This window comes from Quercus suber, unplaced genomic scaffold (assembly GCF_002906115.3).
Source record: "Quercus suber isolate HL8 unplaced genomic scaffold, Cork oak 2.0 scaffold_1087, whole genome shotgun sequence".
NCBI classification, from domain to species: Eukaryota; Viridiplantae; Streptophyta; class Magnoliopsida; order Fagales; family Fagaceae; genus Quercus; species Quercus suber.
The window spans coordinates 58,102-76,173 of NW_027070492.1; the positions used below are offsets into that span (position 1 = coordinate 58,102).

The following is an 18,072-nucleotide window of genomic DNA, read 5'->3' on the forward strand; positions in this document are numbered from 1 at the left end:
CTTTCAAAATAAACTTTTATCATTTTATTTTGAAATTTAACTTTCTCTTTAATTTTTATAAGCCCATCAAAATGTTGAAATGTAAATATTTATGTGTCAACTTCTAATTAGTCTACGTCAGTGGTGTGTGTTTAGCTGATCTTTTTTCCCAATTAATTATTTATTTTAGTAAGTACAATTTTTTAGAGTTCACTTCTTTTTAAATATAATTGTACCTTTAACCATTTTAAGCAAAACAAGTAAAGAAGAGAAATTATACCAATTGACGAGTATGACGAGCTCGTGTACACTTGGACGATCCCACCTATCAACTGACGAGTATGACGAGATCGTGTACACTTGGACGATCCCACCTATGCTGACAAAATAAAAGCTCTGGCTAGAAGAGTCAATTATCTACTTTACTGACGAAGATATCCGAGCCATTCAATGCAAGCGATCAAGCCCGAGACGGTTACTGGGACAACTGTACAAACCGTTGAGAGGCAATGATGGCACAGTAAAGGGCCCAGACGTTACCAAAAGGAGCATTAAGACCTCCATAACTACACCAACGGCTAGAAGCCAGGAGAGCCTATAAAAGTCTCCCACATTGCCAAGAACCAGGTACTGAAAAAAATATACTACTGAGATCTTTTTTCTTTACAACTACATTCACCCATTTTTAGAAAACTTCTTGCACTGACTTTGGCATCGGAGGCTCTGTGGCAGGCACCACACCGGTGATCATTCAGAAAAGGGTTATTTTATCATTTCAATATTATCAGGGACGAGGGTTTGCTTCCGGACACATTTACTTCGACTTCGACTGACGAGTTTGCACTCTATCAGTTTGGCGCCGTCTGTGGGGATCAATTTCACACTTTCGTGTTAAAACTCGAAACAGTAGTTTCGTATTCTTGTTCATATCAGGATGGAGTCCAACCAAGATTCTGTAGCCCTCGCTCAACAAGTCCAGGCCCTTGCAGCCACAGTTGAAGAACTGACTAAGCAAAACCAGGAAATGAGGCAACGACTCCAGCAGGAGGAAAATCGGTCGAGAGGAAATCAGGAAGGTGAAGGGGATAGTTGCAGAAGAAGTGACCATCGAGAGCCAAATGCTCCTGCCGAACCAAATTCGGAAATTCTTAGGGAAATGAGGAGGGAGATGGACGAACTAAGGAATGCTATCAAAGAAAAAACAGAGCGGAGCGTGGATCGGCTGGTTCGGGCGACGGACTCACCATTTACGACGGCAGTCCTCGATTGTCCAGTCCCCTCAAAGTTCCGACTACCACAGCTCGAGCCTTTTGATGGGCTGAAGGACCCCAAGATCACCTGAATACTTTCAAAACAACCCTGGGGCTCCAGCAGCCCCCAGACGAAATCCTGTGTCGCTCATTCCCAACAACACTCAAGGGGCTGCCCGAGAATGGTTCACGAAACTGCCAAGGTCGTCCATCGACACGTTCGAGCAACTGAGCAATGCTTTCCTGCGACATTTTATTGGAGGACAGCGACCAAAGAGAACCGCGGATCACCTGCTCACCATCAGGCAGGGAGAGAAGGAGACACTGAGGTCGTATGTGAAGCGCTTTACCAGGGAGACTCTGGAGGTGGACGAGGCTGACGATATGGTACAGTTGACAACTTTCAAGGCAGGACTGAAATCTAGGGAACTCGTCAGCTCACTCGCGAAGAATCCCCCAAGAACGATGGCTGAAATGCTTCTCAAAGCGCAGAAATACATGAACGCCGAGGACGCATTGGCCGCTATCAGAGACGAGGGTAGAACGGAGGACAAAAGGGAAGACGACCGCAGAGGACAAAAACGAGATCGTTCAGATCGTCGAAATAATGACGGAGTCAGAAGGAAAGATGATAAAAGTTCACGGACGGTAAAATTCACCCCTCTTGTTATGCCTGTTGACAAAATTTTGACACAGATTCAAGATGAACATTACCTCAAATGGCCACGACCATTACATTCGTCACCTAGCGTCCGTGACAGGAGTAAGTATTGTCGATTCCACAAAGATCATGGCCATTACACTGAAGACTGTAGGGATCTCAAAGAACAAATAGAGGAGTTGATACAAAAAGGGAAATTGCAGAAGTTTATAAGGAAGGGAGAATACAGCAAATTTCGTGGTGAACACAAATGCCAACATGAATCCTCGTCCAAGAACGGAAACCACCAGTCCCAACCTCCCCAAAATGTAATCGGGGAGATACAGACGATCTCAGGAGGGCCTATCACAGGGGGCTCGTTCAAGTCACTTAAGAAAACATACCGACGACAAGTGAATAGTGTCCACATGGAACCCCCGCCAAAACACAGACGAACTGATCAAGATATGACCTTTAATGAGAACGATGCTCGAGGAGTAAAACATCCTCATAATGACCCTTTGGTCGTCATGCTTACTATAGAAGGGTTCAACACAAAAAGGGTCCTCGTGGACAACGGCAGTTCTGCTGACATCATCTACTTTCCAGCGTTCCAGCAATTGAAACTGGACCCAGGGAGACTGCGTCCGTTCAATTCCCCCCTCGTCAGCTTTAGCGGCGACAAAGTATACCCAAAGGCATAGTGACGCTGGCCATAACAGTAGGGACAAACCCGAGACAATTGACCCGTCATATGGACTTCCTGGTAGTAGATTGTCCTTCGTCATATAACGTCATTATTGGGAGGCCAGCACTCAACAAGTGGAAGGCGTCCACATCCACCTACTGCCTGAAGGTGAAATTCCCAACAGAAAATGGTATCGGTGAAGTTAAAGGAGACCAAATTCTGGCTCGAGAGTGTTACCAGGCTGTAGTTGCAGCCAAGGAAAACCACACATGGACTATAGAGGAAAAAGAAGAATCGAAAGCAGAAGACCTAGAAACAGTGGAGCTCATCGAAGGGAAACAACCAAGACAACCAGAATAGGGACGACCCTCAATCCAGAAGTGAGAACAAAGCTCATACAGTTTCTTCGGGAGAACATGGACGTCTTCGCCTGGAGCCATGACGACATGCCAGGCATATCTCCCGAAATCATCCAACACAGGCTGAATGTGGACCCAGGAAGGAAGCCCATTAAGCAGAGACGAAGAACCTTTGCACCCGAGAGAGACCAAGCTGTTGCTGACGAAGTAAGTAAACTTTTGGCCGCAGGCTTCATCAGAGAAGTATATTATCCAGATTGGCTTGCAAATGTTGTCCTAGTAAAAAAAGCCAATGGGAAATGGAGAATGTGTGTGGACTTCACGGACCTAAACAAGGCCTGCCCGAAGGACAGCTTCCCTCTTCCAAGGATAGACCAGCTAGTAGACTCTACAGCCGGACACAAGTTATTGACATTCATGGACACGTTCTCGGGTATAACCAGATAAAAATGGCTGACGAGGACCAAGAGAAAACCGCCTTCATTACGAGCCAAGGGCTCTACTGTTACAATGNTAGGAAGCTACATCTGGGAAACCTTCGACGGGCGAAAGCTCCCAGACCATGGAACTTGAACATTTGAAGAAATATCATCAGTAGATGTAATCTAGAAACATATTCGTCAATAACTCTCAATAAACAAATTATTCAGCTAATGTTGTGTTGCAACAGGCTCGCTCAAAGAACCTAACAAAAGCCAAAAAAAATTGGCTAAGTAGTAAGATTCCGCAGTGACGGATGTAAACTACTGACGAACAAAGTTCAATGTCATTAAAAAGTCAAAAATTGGCTAAGTAGTAAGATTCCGCATCGACGGATGTAAACTACTGACGACAAAGTTCAATGTCATTGAAAAGCCAAAAAATTGGCTAAGTAGTAAGATTCCGCATCGACGGATGTAAACTACTGACGACAAAGTTCAACGTTATTGAAAAGCCAAAAAAAAAAATTGGCTAAGTAGTAAGATTCCGCTTTGACGGATGTAAACTACTGACGACAATAACCTATGCTCAGTAACTAAATTACGCCTTGACGCACGTAAGGTACTGACGAAGGAAAATTTCCTAAAGCGAGCGTTTAGTCACTTAAGGCCAAGGTGGCCTTGAGAACAAATTATAGCGTCGAGGACAAGCAAAGTTCATACCAAAAGAGGTAAGTCACTAAATCAAAGCAAGTAATGGCCTCAAGAACAGAAAAGCTATATTAATTAAGGCCTAGAACAGATCATCATTGTTTTTACAAACAAAAACCCAAAATAAACGGAAAGATTGTTCAGAAATTAGAATTACATGATGGCCCAAACATGAAGGGCATCCAAAAAAAAAAAAAAAAAAGAAGGGAAGAGAATTTTCAGATATCTAGTTCAAGAGGCTTCATCGTCACCACGGGCATCCTCGTTGGCACCACTCCCGGCAGGAACATCTACAGAAACATCAGGCTGAATGACAGAAGATGAGACAATCTCGTCGGCAGCCATCTCCTGGTCCACCTCTTCCAAGTCCAGTTTTTCCATATCCACTCCGGAAGGATGCTTGACGAGGTACCTTCTAAGAAGCTCAAAACCTTTGAAGTACCAGCTGAAGAGGACAGTCTGGTACTCGTCTGTAGTCTAAAAGGCCTCAACAGATCTCGCAGCAATGGTCTTCAAACTCTCCTTAGCATTCAAGAGTTGCTCGTCCTTCTCCAAGTTCAACTGGCGTTCAGCCCTCAGGTCGGCAGATAAAGTTTTGACCTTCTCTTCGAAGTATTGGCTGCGTCCATGGACTCGACGAGGTTCCTCTTCAGCTCTGAATTCTCCTTCTCCAGAATCTCCATCCTGGATGTCAGTGACGCCACCCTAGCCTCTTGCGTGAGATGTTCTGAAGTAATGTGAATACTTTCCCCAGCACCTAGAAAAGGAGTTGAATTAAAATAAAAAAAAAAATCTTTGGTTTGACAGAACGAAGAATACTCTACCTGTACAAGCCTCTGAATATGGCGAGACGCAACCTCGGTGAAAGGCACGTCTTTGAAGACCTTGAGGTCGTTCGTCGTCACCACTTCGTGAGCCCGGTCAACGGCCAACCTCTCGTCATCCCATATCGTTGACGAGCGCGAGTCAGCTTTCTCCTTCCCGATGTCCGCTGCTTCTTCGAAGCCGGAGTAGGGATCTCCTCGATTGACGTAGCCGGAGAGGCCGTCATCGTCTGCTCAGTGACGGAGACAATGGGATTGATGGAAACATTTGACTGGCGGTAGGAGCAACTCCCTTGACTCGCACCGCCTTCTTCCCGATGTTAGACAGCGGCTCGTCTTTCTTATCCCTCATCTTCGCGTACATATCCTTCTTGAACTTGGTCGTCATTTCTGCAAAAAGGAAACAGTCAGGAAAAAGTTCACATGGGTGCCGGTAAAAGTCAAACCTTGACGAGGTCAGCACTTACTTTTCTTGCCTTCGATATCGATGGAACGTAGAACGTAAGGAGATGGATCTGGCCCGAGGTTGTAAAAAGCCAAGGTTCGCGGGTCTACCAGGTCGTCCCAACTCTCAACCGTCTGGGCGTAACCAATGGCAGTCTCGACGCGCTCTTTATGCCTGCTTTTGAGCTTGGGCCGTCTCTTAACTGCACAACAAGGGGGCATGAGGATCAGCAACATAGATTAGCAGAGAAATCAAAACCAAGAACGACGAATAGAAATACTGACGCACCTAAAGCCGGGGTCCCCCACCGACGATGCAACCTTGGTATATCACCCCAATCCGCGCTGGATTGAGTCTCAAAATCATCCCCCGACACAAAGAAAAACCTGGATTTCCAATACCTGAAGGACGAAGGCAAACCCCTCACGATCCTAGTATCCCTCGTCCAGGGAACTAACTCATAGTAACCATACTCTTTGGACTCCTTCAAGCGATACAGGTAAGTGAGTTCACTTATCCTGATCATATCTCCATTAGCAGCCAGCCATATTTCCATACAACTGATCACTATTCTCCACGAATTGGGCATGAGCTGCCCGGGAGCAATGCCGAAATGATGCAAAAGTTCCATCAGGAACGGGTGGACGGAAATCTAAGCCCGCAAATAAAGGCCGACTCGTAAAAACACACCTCACCCGGAAAAAAGTGGCTGGCCCTATCCTCGTCACCAGGTAGACGAACGCGAACCCTCTCTGGAAATTGAAACCTGTCCTTGAACCTACCCAGATTATCCGCATCTAAACCACACTTCCCAAGGGCGTGAAAAGCCCTAACCCCTCGAGGGGAGAAACGACCGAACCTCCCTCCACTGGATCACTGCTTGACGATAATCCAGTATCGAGGTCGCTAGACCTAACCTCAGACATGGTTCCTTCCTCTCTCACTAAACCCTCGAACCAATCGACCGACTGACGAAGCAAGGGCAATAACTCGCCCAACGCAACGCCCAAACAGTTACCCTCAAAAACGAAATTTTCTAAATGGGGAAAATTTCCCAAAGATCCCCTAATCGCGCAAACAAAAAGGAAATTGAGGGGCAGTCTATTCTAACTTCGGAGCTACAAACCATGAAAACACAAGGAAAGCAACACTTGCTAAAAATACAGAAGAAACCAGGCATATAAAAAAAGAAGGGGGAAAAAGGAATAAATCAGAAACCACACATAGCAGCAAGACAAAAAAGGAGGCAAAGCTCAAAAAGAAAAGGAAAAACGTACCTCAAGGAAGCAGCTGCAAAAAGAACACCACCACTTGTTGGTTTGCAGAAAAGGTGTAGAAAGAGATCACCGGAGAAGATAATCGAAGCAAATGATTGAGGGATTTTTTGAAAATGTGAGTAAGGAGAAGTTTTTAATTAAAGCCTTGGGAAACTGCAAAAAAACCAGCGGGAAGCCCAAGAGTCCCACCAAATCAAGGCATTAACTCCACCCACCAGCGCGTGACACGTATGCCACGATTTGTGAAACGCCGCCGCATTATATTTAATGCGTACTGAAATCCCAAACGACACTTAAAAAAAAAAAAAAAAAAAAAAAAAAAAAAAAAAAAAAACCTCTTTACATTCCATAACCGTCATTTAAGTGACGGTCACAGAATCAGGGGGCAACTGACGAGTATGACGAGCTCGTGTACACTTGGACGATCCCACCTATCAACTGACGAGTATGACGAGATCGTGTACACTTGGACGATCCCACCTATGCTGACAAAATAAAAGCTCTGGCTAGAAGAGTCAATTATCTACTTTACTGACGAAGATATCCGAGCCATTCAATGCAAGCGATCAAGCCCGAGACGGTTACTGGGACAACTGTACAAACCGTTGAGAGGCAATGATGGCACAGTAAAGGGCCCAGACGTTACCAAAAGGAGCATTAAGACCTCCATAACTACACCAACGGCTAGAAGCCAGGAGAGCCTATAAAAGTCTCCCACATTGCCAAGAACCAGGTACTGAAAAAAATATACTACTGAGATCTTTTTCTTTACAACTACATTCACCCATTTTTAGAAAACTTCTTGCACTGACTTTGGCATCGGAGGCTCTGTGGCAGGCACCACACCGGTGATCATTCAGAAAAGGGTTATTTTATCATTTCAATATTATCAGGGACGAGGGTTTGCTTCCGGACACATTTACTTCGACTTCGACTGACGAGTTTGCACTCTATCACAATCTTTGCTTATTTTAACTCTAAAAATTATATATATATATATATATATATATATATATATAATCCATTTGATTGGGATGATGAAAACATGAGAGGATAGAAAATACTAACAGAATAAGGACAAAAATTTTAAGGATTAAAAATATTCCAATTTTCTCTTATACATGTATGGTAGAAGTGACGAAAATTTGAAATGATAAAAATTGTTATTTGAATAAATTTACTATTATAGCCTTATTAAGGGAGGATAAAAAAGATTGGGCAAAATAATAAATTTCAACTTAAACCAAAAAAATAAAATCTCTCTACTTTTTCTCCCAAATACAAATACAAATACAAATACAAATACAAATACAAATACAAAAAAAAAAAAAAAAAAAAAGAGACAGAGAAGGTTTTTGGTGGGCCCAAGTGAAAAACTCCAACCTCTTTTTCACCATCCCAAGCAAAGAAAAACTTTCATTTTCTATCATCTCTTTACCCAACCAAGTAGACCATTAAGTTCATGGACAACGAAAACAGGTGATCAATGTTAACTTATAAGTGCCAAAATTACTTATAAAAAAATTATAAGTGCCAAAATTGATAACTCTTTTTATAGTGGATTTCATTTTTCTTCAAGTGATATATATATATATATATATATATAAAGCACCCAAAATCAGTGCGGAAGTATAAGGTCAATTTAATTGTTCTATAGGAAATAAAATCTGTATTGTTCTTTTCTTTAATCCCTAAATTATATTACTAGATTTTTTTTTTCCCTAATGGTTTAGAAGATATTCTACTATGTACTAAGGGCATTTGCATCATATAAATGCTAAAATAGCATAAGGCCCAAAAGTTAGCCAATAAAGCTTATAAAACACTTGCATCAAATTATGAACTCATGAGGCAATATAGGATTTTTCTACAGTACTTGTCCAAATTTAGGAGGTACGGTAGCTTATGCATTTCATAATTTTATTCATTTTGTATTTTTGGCAAAAATATCTCTTTTTCACCATCCCAAACAAAGAAAAACTTTCATTTTCTATCATCTCTTTTTCACCCAACCAAGTAGACCATCAAGTTCATGGACAACGAAAACAGATGATCAATGTTAACTTATAAGTACCAAATTACTTATAAAAAAATTATGAGTGCCAAAATTGATAACTCTTTTTATAATGGATTTCATTTTTACTTCAAGTTATTTATAATAATAAAAATAAATAAATAAACCCCAAAATCAGTGCGGAAGTCTAAGGTCAATTTGATTGTTCTATAGGAAAAAAATATATATATCTGTATTTTTATTTTCTTTAATCCCTAAATTATACTACTAGATTTTTTTCTAATGGTTTAGAAGATATTCTACTATGTACTAACTACTATGGGCATTTGCATCATATATATGCTAAAATAGCATAAGGCCCAAAAGTTAGCCAATAATAAAGCTTAAAAAACACTTGCATCAGATCATGAACCCATGAGGCAATATAGGATTTTGCTAAAGTGCTTGTCCAAATTTAGGAGGCACTGTAGCTTATGTATTTCATAATTTTATTCATTTTGTATTTTTGGAGAAAATATCTTTTTGGTCCCTACATATTGGATCATTTTTCACTTTAGTCCACACTTATTTTGAGCTCCTATTCTAGTCCCTAAAAATCAAAAATCATTTTTAATTTAGTCTCTCCTATCATCTCACTGATGAAAATATAATATGTGACAGATGGAGTGCACCGCTAGCACACTATATGCTAACATTACCATTGAAATGATATTTTTAAAAATTATTTGGCATTTAAAAAGTGCCACATCTGAATTTTAATATAAAAAGAGTCACGTAAAAAAAAACAACAACAAAAACAAAACTCTAAGGGCCCGTTTAGTACATATATTTTCAGTTTTTAAAAAACATTACACATATTTTCACATACTTTTGCACCCACACGTATTTTTAAAAAAATTAAAAATTATTGTTTAAATACACGTACCAAATGGGCCCTAAGTTTATGATTTTTTAAAAAATTAATCTAATTAAAAAAATTCTTTCATTGTTTTTTTTTTTTTTAAACGTGTTCCCCTGAGCATGAATGTTCATGTTCTTCTCCTTCTTTTCAAAAAAAAAAAAAATGTTCTTCTCCTATAAATAACATGGTTGGTTGCCCAAAAAATAAATAAAAAATCAAGATTTTCTTTTCTCTTTTTGCATTTTCTTTTCTCTTTTTTCATTATTGTATGTGCAATTATTTTTCAATGATTTTGTTGTTATTCATGTATATGATTGTGACTTAAATGAAGAAACATTCATAATTTGACAAAATAATCACTTGGCTTAAAACTTGGTTTAATATTTAGGGGTCTAAAACCCAACAACCATTAACAATCTTTCAGAATAAACTTTTATCATTTTATTTTGAAATTTAACTTTCTCTTTAATTTTTTTAAGTCCATCAAAATGTTGAAACATAAATATTTATGCGTCAACTTCTAATTAGTCTAATATTTATGTGTCAGCTTCTAATTAGTCTAAGTCAGCAGTGTGTGTTTAGCTTATCTTTTTTCCCAGTTAATTATTTATTTTAGTAAGTATAATCTTTTAGAGTTCACTTCTTTTTAAATATAATTGTACCTTTAACCATTTTAAGCAAAACAAGTAAAGAAGAGAAATTATACCAATCTTTTCTTATTTTAACTCTAAATAAAACTCCAAAAAAATTATATATATATATATATATATATATATAGTCCATTTGATTGGGATAATGGAAACGTGAGAGGATAGAAAATATTAATAGAAGAAAGACAAAAACTTGAAGGATTAAAAATTCTAATTTTCTCTTATACGTGTTTGGTAGAAGTGATGAAAAAGTGAAATGATAGAAATTGTTATTTAAATAAATTTACTGTTATATCCTTATTAAGGGGAGGATAAAAAAAATTGGGCAAAATAATAAATTTCAACTTAAACCAAAAAATAAAATCTTTCTACTTTTTCTCCCAAATAGGGAAAAAGAAGAAGAAGAAGAAGAAGAAGAGAGAAGGTTTTTGGTGGGCCTAAGTGAAAAACTCCAACCTCTTTTTCACCATCCCAAACAAAGAAAAACTTTTATTTTCTATCATCTCTTTTTCACCCAACCAAGTAGACCATCAAGTTCATGGACAATGAAAACAGATGATCAATATTAACTTATAAGTGCCTAATTACTTATCAAAAAAATTATGAGTGCCAAAATTGATAACTCCTTTTATGGTGGATTTCATTTTTTCTTCAAGTTATTTCTAAAAATAAAAATAAATAAAAATAAAAATTAAGCACCAAAAATCAGTGCGGAAGTCTAACTGTCTAAGGTCAATTTGATTGTTCTTTAGGAAAGAAAAATCTGTATTGTTCTTTTCTTTAATCCCTAAATTATACTACTAGATTTTTTTTTTTTTTTTCTAATGGTTTAGAAGATATTATACTATGTACTAAGGTTGTGTTTGGATGGCAACATTTAGATTTGAATTTGGAATTGGATTTGAAATTTATTGATTTAAAATGCCCTTGAAAATTTTAAAATTCCTTGTTTGGGTCTTTTTAAACAAAAGAAGGATTTGAAATTTATCATTTGAAATTCCATTGTTTGGATGCCTAAATTTGGATTTGGATTTGAAATTCATCCTTTGATGTTCTTTTACGTTTTCGTTGAATGAATATATCTCTTTCATCATTAGTCATCTTTGTCTCTGTTCATTTTTCAAAATACAAACAATAAGAATCTATAACTAAAAAAAAAAGGTTATCAAAGAAAATCCATAAAATCACACAAAACAAATCTGTAGGGTTAGGATTTGTGGCCTAAGCCCAAAACAATGAATTTGTAGAGTATGGGTGAAAGAGCTAGGTTGAGTATGGGATCAACAACAACGAATCACAACCCTCAAGCACAAACCAACATGAATTTACACGTAAAGAATGGATATCCGAAGAGCTATATTATTGATTATCCGGTGAATACAGATCTTAGGGTTACAAGAAAGTTCTTATTCTTTTCTTCCTCCCTCCCTTTTCGTTAGGAGCTTCTTTCCTTTATATAACCTCCCTTCTCCTTATCTCCATCGTTCACTTGTACCTCATCTGTGAGTCTACTTGAGTATATGTCATGCCAAGCATCCCCTTTAGCTCTGTGTGAGTGGTGGTAGGTGAGGATACACTGTTCAGGGGTTTTCTGCACGTAAATGCGACCAGAAAAGTTGCTGCAGAGTATTAAATACGGTGGTAGCAGCTTTCCCTTTAGATATTTCTTCATCCTTATCGTCTCCAAGTGTACTCAGAGCTTATCTTGATCAGGAGGAGTCCTCGGAAGATCATCTTGACCTTTTATACGTTCAATTGATCCATACTATTCGCGTCAGAGGAATATAACCTCTTCGGGCAGAAGGCAACCTCTTCGGATTGTAATCACTTTTCCCTCTGAGGGTCCCTCTTCCAGATGGGCCTTACCCTTACCATCTCCTTCTTCTCGGTCGCACAGTAGTTCTCATATGGGCTCTCGGCCCACTATGTTAAATTGGGCATTTTTCCCCCTACAATAGCCCCTCAAAATTTTAATTTTTCCCTCGCATCCGAGGAGAAAGAATAAGATTTTGATCTGCCACGTAAGGAAAAAGAAATAAAAATAAAGAAATTTAAGGGAGGGAAATCGCAACTACCCCAGTTTACACGCGCGCGAGAATAGAGACGAGCGTTTCATTATTGCTGCTGTCAGTTCCGAATTTCCAAAGCGTTGTATTAATTACTCTAGGCGGCGCTTTATCTTTTGCATCCAACGGTGGGTTGTTAATCCAACGGACAGGGTTCTTCTTTGGGATTTGGACGGGATGAATTACACCCCTTCACCTGTCCCCGTATATAAACCCTCAGGGGAGGTTATTTTTCTTTACTTTACGCATCCTCAGAATACCCAGGGAGCTCCTTCATTCAAAACCCTTCAAGCTTCTTCAATTTTCTGTGTTCTTTTCCTCCAAGATCCCCCAAGAGTCCATTTCGAGTCCAGGGATTATCCTCCACTCTTGTCTGTGTAAGTTTCGGCACCTCTTGGTCCTTTATTTTCTTCTCGGCTAGTATTTTCTACCTTCGAAACCCATTTCCTGTCCACTGGTTCAATCATTCTCTAAGAATGGGCAAATTCCAACATCTCGTCGATAGTCCGGTGTTGATAAAGGAATTTAAGCAAAATTATGGTATACCGTGGGGGGTGAATCTGAGATATTGCCATCCGGAGTGGATACTAACGGCCCGAAGAGAGGGAGAGGTCGTAATCCCAATGATAGCCTTCATTGAAGGGGGAATGACCCTCCCAATGGGTTCCATCACCTTGAACTACCTCCGCAACCACAGGCTCTTTCTTGAGCAGTGCGCGCCCAACACCTTTAGGATACTGGGAGCTATCGATGCCTTGAACCAACAGTTAGGATTAAGGCTGACCTAGCATGACTTGGCATACATGTATGAATGTCATAGCCAAAAAGGGGCGGGATACTACCTCAAATTCCGATCCGATATCGTTAGATTATTCTCCTGCTTTCCCAAATCGAATAAAGGGATGAAAGATGACTATTTAATCGTCTCAGGCGCATGGCATGATGGTCTACACTGTCCGACCGAGCCAGGAGAGCCAGGTGTGACTTCCTAGACTTAGGATTTCTAACAATAGTCTTAGGATTTTCATTTTTCGTAACCTGTTTTTTATGCCATCATATTTCAATCTCCTGACCGGATCTGTTTGTTTGTTTGTTTACAGATAAGGCACATACTGCTCCTCGGCTTAGCCTTATCAACACCCCCGCCCTTAATTATCTACTACGCTAAAAAATATTCGTGAGTGAGGACGAACAACTCCGGTCCATCCCACTTATACTCGGCTATACGCCCAAGAAAGCAGACATCCAGCCGGCTAGCAACGCCATTACATAAGGTGATCACCGGCTTTGGCAAATAGATGTCCCTCGGCGACACTTTTTAGCGCCATACGACCTTGAGCCCGTTCCACACCCCAACCCACAGGGCATTCCATTGCTAATCTGACCAGTTTAACAAGTTCCCCTCGAACCGGTGGTCGCAGGAGAAATGGTCGGCTCTTCATCCACCTCGCTAGAGGAACAGATAGACAAATTTAGATTTGAAGGGGAAGTTTCAGGGGGGGTACAGGTAATACCCTCTACAGATTTTGAGGAGGAGGCCGACAAGCAATCTAGTGTCCGCCAACCACTTCTGCTAACTACACTCCTTGAGGACTCTTCGGAAGAAGAAGAGATGTCTGATTTAAAGCTTCTACTGAAGAAAAGGGGTAATAAGGCTGAGTCCAAAGGGACGGGGACTTCTCGGCCAGTGGTGAACTTACCTCCACCCCCACCCCCACCTCAGGTCCCTGATCCGGCCTTGAAATCAATACCGGACCTAAAGAAAAAGAGGCATCTCGAGCCTGAGGAGCGGGAGGTGGTGGTACCACCAAAGACCACAAAGCAGCAGAAGGTGGTAAAGGACCACCGAAGCAAAAGGGCCTCGTTTGTGGAAAGCAGGGAGGAGCCTCCTGTGGCCAACGTGCGCCGAGGGCCACGCACGTGGTCTCCTAGACTGGAACTAGATGGTGTTCCTTTTTTCTGGGAGACCTCTGTTAGGAACTATGACGGGGGTAGAGTGGGGCTGATAGCTGAAGCTTTGGAGCAACCACTGCTCCTCCCCCGAGACATGGAGTCATACAGGCGCTTCAACCAGTATGATCTTTTCATGTCCCTGAAGAGGGACCTGGCCATGGTAAGCGTGCTTATCCGGCTCTTCGGTTGGCATATTAATTTCCTATATTTTATGCTTACTCTATTACTTGTTTAGATTACACAGCAAGTCTTCGTGGCCGAAGAGTGGAACCGAAAAGCCTACGTTGAAGCCCAAGCAGAGGCCCACTCTAGGTTCGAGGCGGAAAAGGCACTGGGCAGCCTAAAGGAGGAGGTCTCTCAGATCTCGGACCAGCTAAAAGGGGTGACCCAGGAAAGGTATAGCCTCAATGTTGGTCTTAGAAATGCTGAGACCCAGGCCGAAGCCCAACGCAAGCTGCTGAATGACACTCAGAACAATCTGGCATTTGAGAAAGCTCTTGTGAAGGAACTTCACGCCAAACTCCAGAAGGCTAAGGAGGCTACCAAGCAGGCTCGGAGGGATGCTCAGCTGGCCAAAGAGGCGACCAAGGCCGAAAAGAAAGCAGCCTACCAACTGGGAGTAGAGGCAACCGAAAAGGGACTTATTGAGCAATTTGCTTCAGTCGCCCGAGACTACTGTGATATGACATGGGGCAAGGCGCTAGATGCTGCTGGGGTGTCTGGTGACTCAGAGCTGAGGCTGCCTAAGAGCATTTATTATGATCCAGACATCCGAGAGCTCCCAGAGTCTGATCCCCCTCGTCCAACACAACTCCTAGAGGTCTCGGAGCAACTTTTGGTCAGCCAAGCTCCCCCAATCACCCTTGAGCCTCCCAAGGATTCTGGCCAGCCAGGTGATCAGAGCACCCCCGCTGAGCCACCTAAGGATATGGGTGAGGGCTTGGAAGAAAAAAAACATCCTCAGAGCCCAAGGACCAGGCCCCAACAGAAGCTTAGGCACTTAGACTTTAGTTTTTTAGTTTTTTTTTTTTTTTTTTTACTATTGTTCTCCTCTTACGTAAAGGATTGTAAACTATCCTATTTTAATCAATGAAGCAGTTTCTCTTTTACTTTTGGTGTATTTGTTGCATACCATATGATTTACCTTTGCTACAAGTAACTTTACTTTGTAATTATGGTAATATAGGCAAACATAATCACTCTATCTTGCTGATAATATATATAACTAAAATTGATTCCGAAGAGGACAGTACATAAAGGTTACTGTTAAGTGATGATCATAACAAGTATTATAAAAGTTGGATAGATATTTTTGCATGTACACTAGGAATGTTAGCATAGGTTGGAGTTGATATTAAACACAGTTAATAATGTCAGGCAAGATTTATTCTAAAAATAACCTTCAGTATTAATAACAGCATAAAAGTACTAACTAACTAAAAATCACCTGGTCCGAGGGTCACAGGCATGATTGGGTTTAAGTTTAAATACTTAGGGAGAATAACTAAGGGGTGTTAACTAATCCAAATCATCTGGTCCGAGGACTACAGGCATGATTGGATTTAAGTTTAAACACTTAGAGAACCGATAAGGAGTGTTAACTAATCCAAATCATCTGGTCCGAGAACTACAGGCATGATTGGATTTAAGTTTAAACATTTAGAGAACCGATAAGGAGTGTTAACTAATCCAAATCTTCTGGTCTGAGGACTACAGGCATGATTGGATTTAAGTTTAAACACTGAGAGAACCGATAAGGAGTGTTAACTAATCCAAATCATCTAGTCCGAGGACTACAGGCATGATTGGATTTAAGTTTAAACACTTAGAGAACCAATAAGGAGTGTTAACTAATCCAAATCATCTGATCCGAGGACTACAGGCATGATTAGATTTAAGTTTAAACACTTAGAGAACCGATAAGGAGTGTTAACTAATTCAAATCATCTGGTCCGAGGACTACAGGCATAATTGGATTTAGGTTTAAACATTGAGAGAACCGATAAGGAGTGTTAACTAGTCCAAATCATCTGGTCCGAGAACTACAGGCATGATTGGATTTAAGTTTAAACACTTAGAGAACTGATAAGGAGTGTTAACTAATCCAAATCATCTGGTTCGAGAACTACAGGCATGATTGGATTTAAGTTTAAACACTTAGAGAACAAATAAAGATGACAAGTTATCATAGTGAATAAAGAAATGATTCAATTATAATAGTACCTTTTGAGGTTATTTACATTCCAGGGGCGTGGTATTACATGACCATCCAAGTCCTCTAGGAAATATGCCCCAATGCCAACTCCTGAAGTAATGCGATATGGTCCCTCCCAGTTTGGTCCCAATTTCCCCCAAGCTAGGTTTTTCGCAGTGCCAACGACTTTCCTGAGTACCAAATCACCGGGTTCTAGGGGTCTTAGCTTTACGTTGGCATCATAGCCCTGCCTGAGTTTCTGCTGGTAATGCGCCAGCCGAACCATTGCATTTTCTCTTCTTTCTTTGATCAAATCCAAGCCTGCTTCTAGGAGTTCATCATTGCTGGTCGGACTGAACGAGCTAGTTTTTAGAGTTGGGAACCCCGTTTCCAAAGGAATGATAGCTTCAGCGCCATAAGTCATCGAAAAATGAGTTTCTCCAGTAGATCTGCGAGGTGTAGTTCTGTAAGCCCAAAGCACATGTGGCAACTCTTCAACCCACTTGCCTTTCGCGTCGTCCAATCTCTTCTTTAATCCATTAACTATGACTTTATTAACTGCCTCAACCTGCCCATTCCCCTGAGGATAGGAAGGGGTAGAGTATTTATTCGTGATTCCCAGTTTGCTACAATAACTCCGAAATACATTACTGTCGAACTATAAGCCGTTGTCCGAGATGAGAGTATGAGGAACTCTGAAACGTGTAATGATATTCTTCCATACAAATCTTTGCACATCTACGTCCCGGATATTGGCCAGAGGCTCAGTTTCGACCCATTTGGTGAAATAGTCAATGCCGACCAGAAGGTACTTCCTATTTCTTGAGGCCTTTGGGAATGGACCCACTATATCCAAACCCCACTGTGCAAACGGCCACGGAATAGATAGTGGGTTAAGGACTCCACCTGGTTGGTGTATGTTTGGCGCAAATTGCTGACATTAATCGCACTTCTTTACATAATTATGGGCTTCTTTTTGCATGTTCGGCCACCAATACCCTTGAGTAATGACTCGGTGGGCCAACGACCTACCTCCAGTGTGACTCCCACAAATTCCTTCATGCAACTCTTCTAGTAGCGACTTAGCCGTCTCTGGATGAATACATAATAGGTATGGTCCTGAGTAGGATCGTTTATATAATTTTCGGTCTTCGGACAACCAGAATCTGGTAGCCTTCCTTCGGATTTTGTCAGCCTCTCCCTGCTCTTCCGGCAAAATGTCATCTTTCAAGAATTTGATTATAGGGTCCATCTAGTAGAAACTATCTTGGATTTGGTGGACTCGGACTGCATCCCCTCCTGTCCCGGTGTGCTCATGGAAATCCTCGACTAGGATAACTCTCGGCAAGTCTTGATCCGAGGAGGTGGCTAGTGTGGCCAAAGAATCTGCATGCGCGTTACTGCTTCTAGGAACATGTAGCAAGCTGAAAATTTTGAATTCCGCCTGCAGACGTTTGACTCGATTCAAGTATTCTTGCATTCTTTCATCCTTCGCTTCAAACTCCTCCTGTACTTGGCCCACAACTAATCTTGAGTCTGAGAACAACTCCACGGCCTTTCCTCCCATTCTTCGGACCATAGACATTCCCATCAATAAGGCTTCATACTTTGCCTCGTTATTGGTCGCACCGAAATCCAACCTTAATGACTTTTCAATGATGATTCTAGATATCAAGACTAGCCCTACTCCAGAACCTTTCCG

General features: G+C 41.0%; 2 protein-coding genes across 2 annotated transcripts; both read left to right on the forward strand.

Moving 5' to 3' along the window:
- The first annotated feature begins 1,613 nt into the window (after window positions 1-1,613).
- On the forward strand, window positions 1,614-2,573 carry LOC136065695 (uncharacterized). The gene has a single exon (XM_065769231.1). It carries the CDS (start codon window positions 1,614-1,616, stop codon window positions 2,571-2,573), a length of 960 nt encoding a protein of 319 aa, XP_065625303.1.
- Window positions 2,574-13,649: 11,076 nt separating this feature from the next.
- Window positions 13,650-15,315, forward strand: LOC136065696 (uncharacterized). The gene is made up of 3 exons (XM_065769232.1): window positions 13,650-14,336; window positions 14,412-15,108; window positions 15,275-15,315. The coding sequence occupies exons 1-3, from the start codon at window positions 13,650-13,652 to the stop codon at window positions 15,313-15,315; spliced, it is 1,425 nt and encodes a 474-aa protein (XP_065625304.1).
- The last annotated feature ends 2,757 nt before the right edge of the window (window positions 15,316-18,072 follow it).

Excerpts from the sequence above, each read along its gene's own strand:
- LOC136065695 (XM_065769231.1), top strand. The coding sequence starts at position 1,614 with ATGGTACAGTTGACAACTTTCAAGGCAGGACTGAAATCTAGGGAACTC.
- LOC136065696 (XM_065769232.1), top strand. The coding sequence starts at position 13,650 with ATGGTCGGCTCTTCATCCACCTCGCTAGAGGAACAGATAGACAAATTT. Across the intron at positions 14,337-14,411 it reads TGAAGAGGGACCTGGCCATG|ATTACACAGCAAGTCTTCGT; the intron begins GTAAGCGTGCTT and ends TTACTTGTTTAG. Across the intron at positions 15,109-15,274 it reads TGAGCCACCTAAGGATATGG|TTTCTCTTTTACTTTTGGTG; the intron begins GTGAGGGCTTGG and ends TCAATGAAGCAG.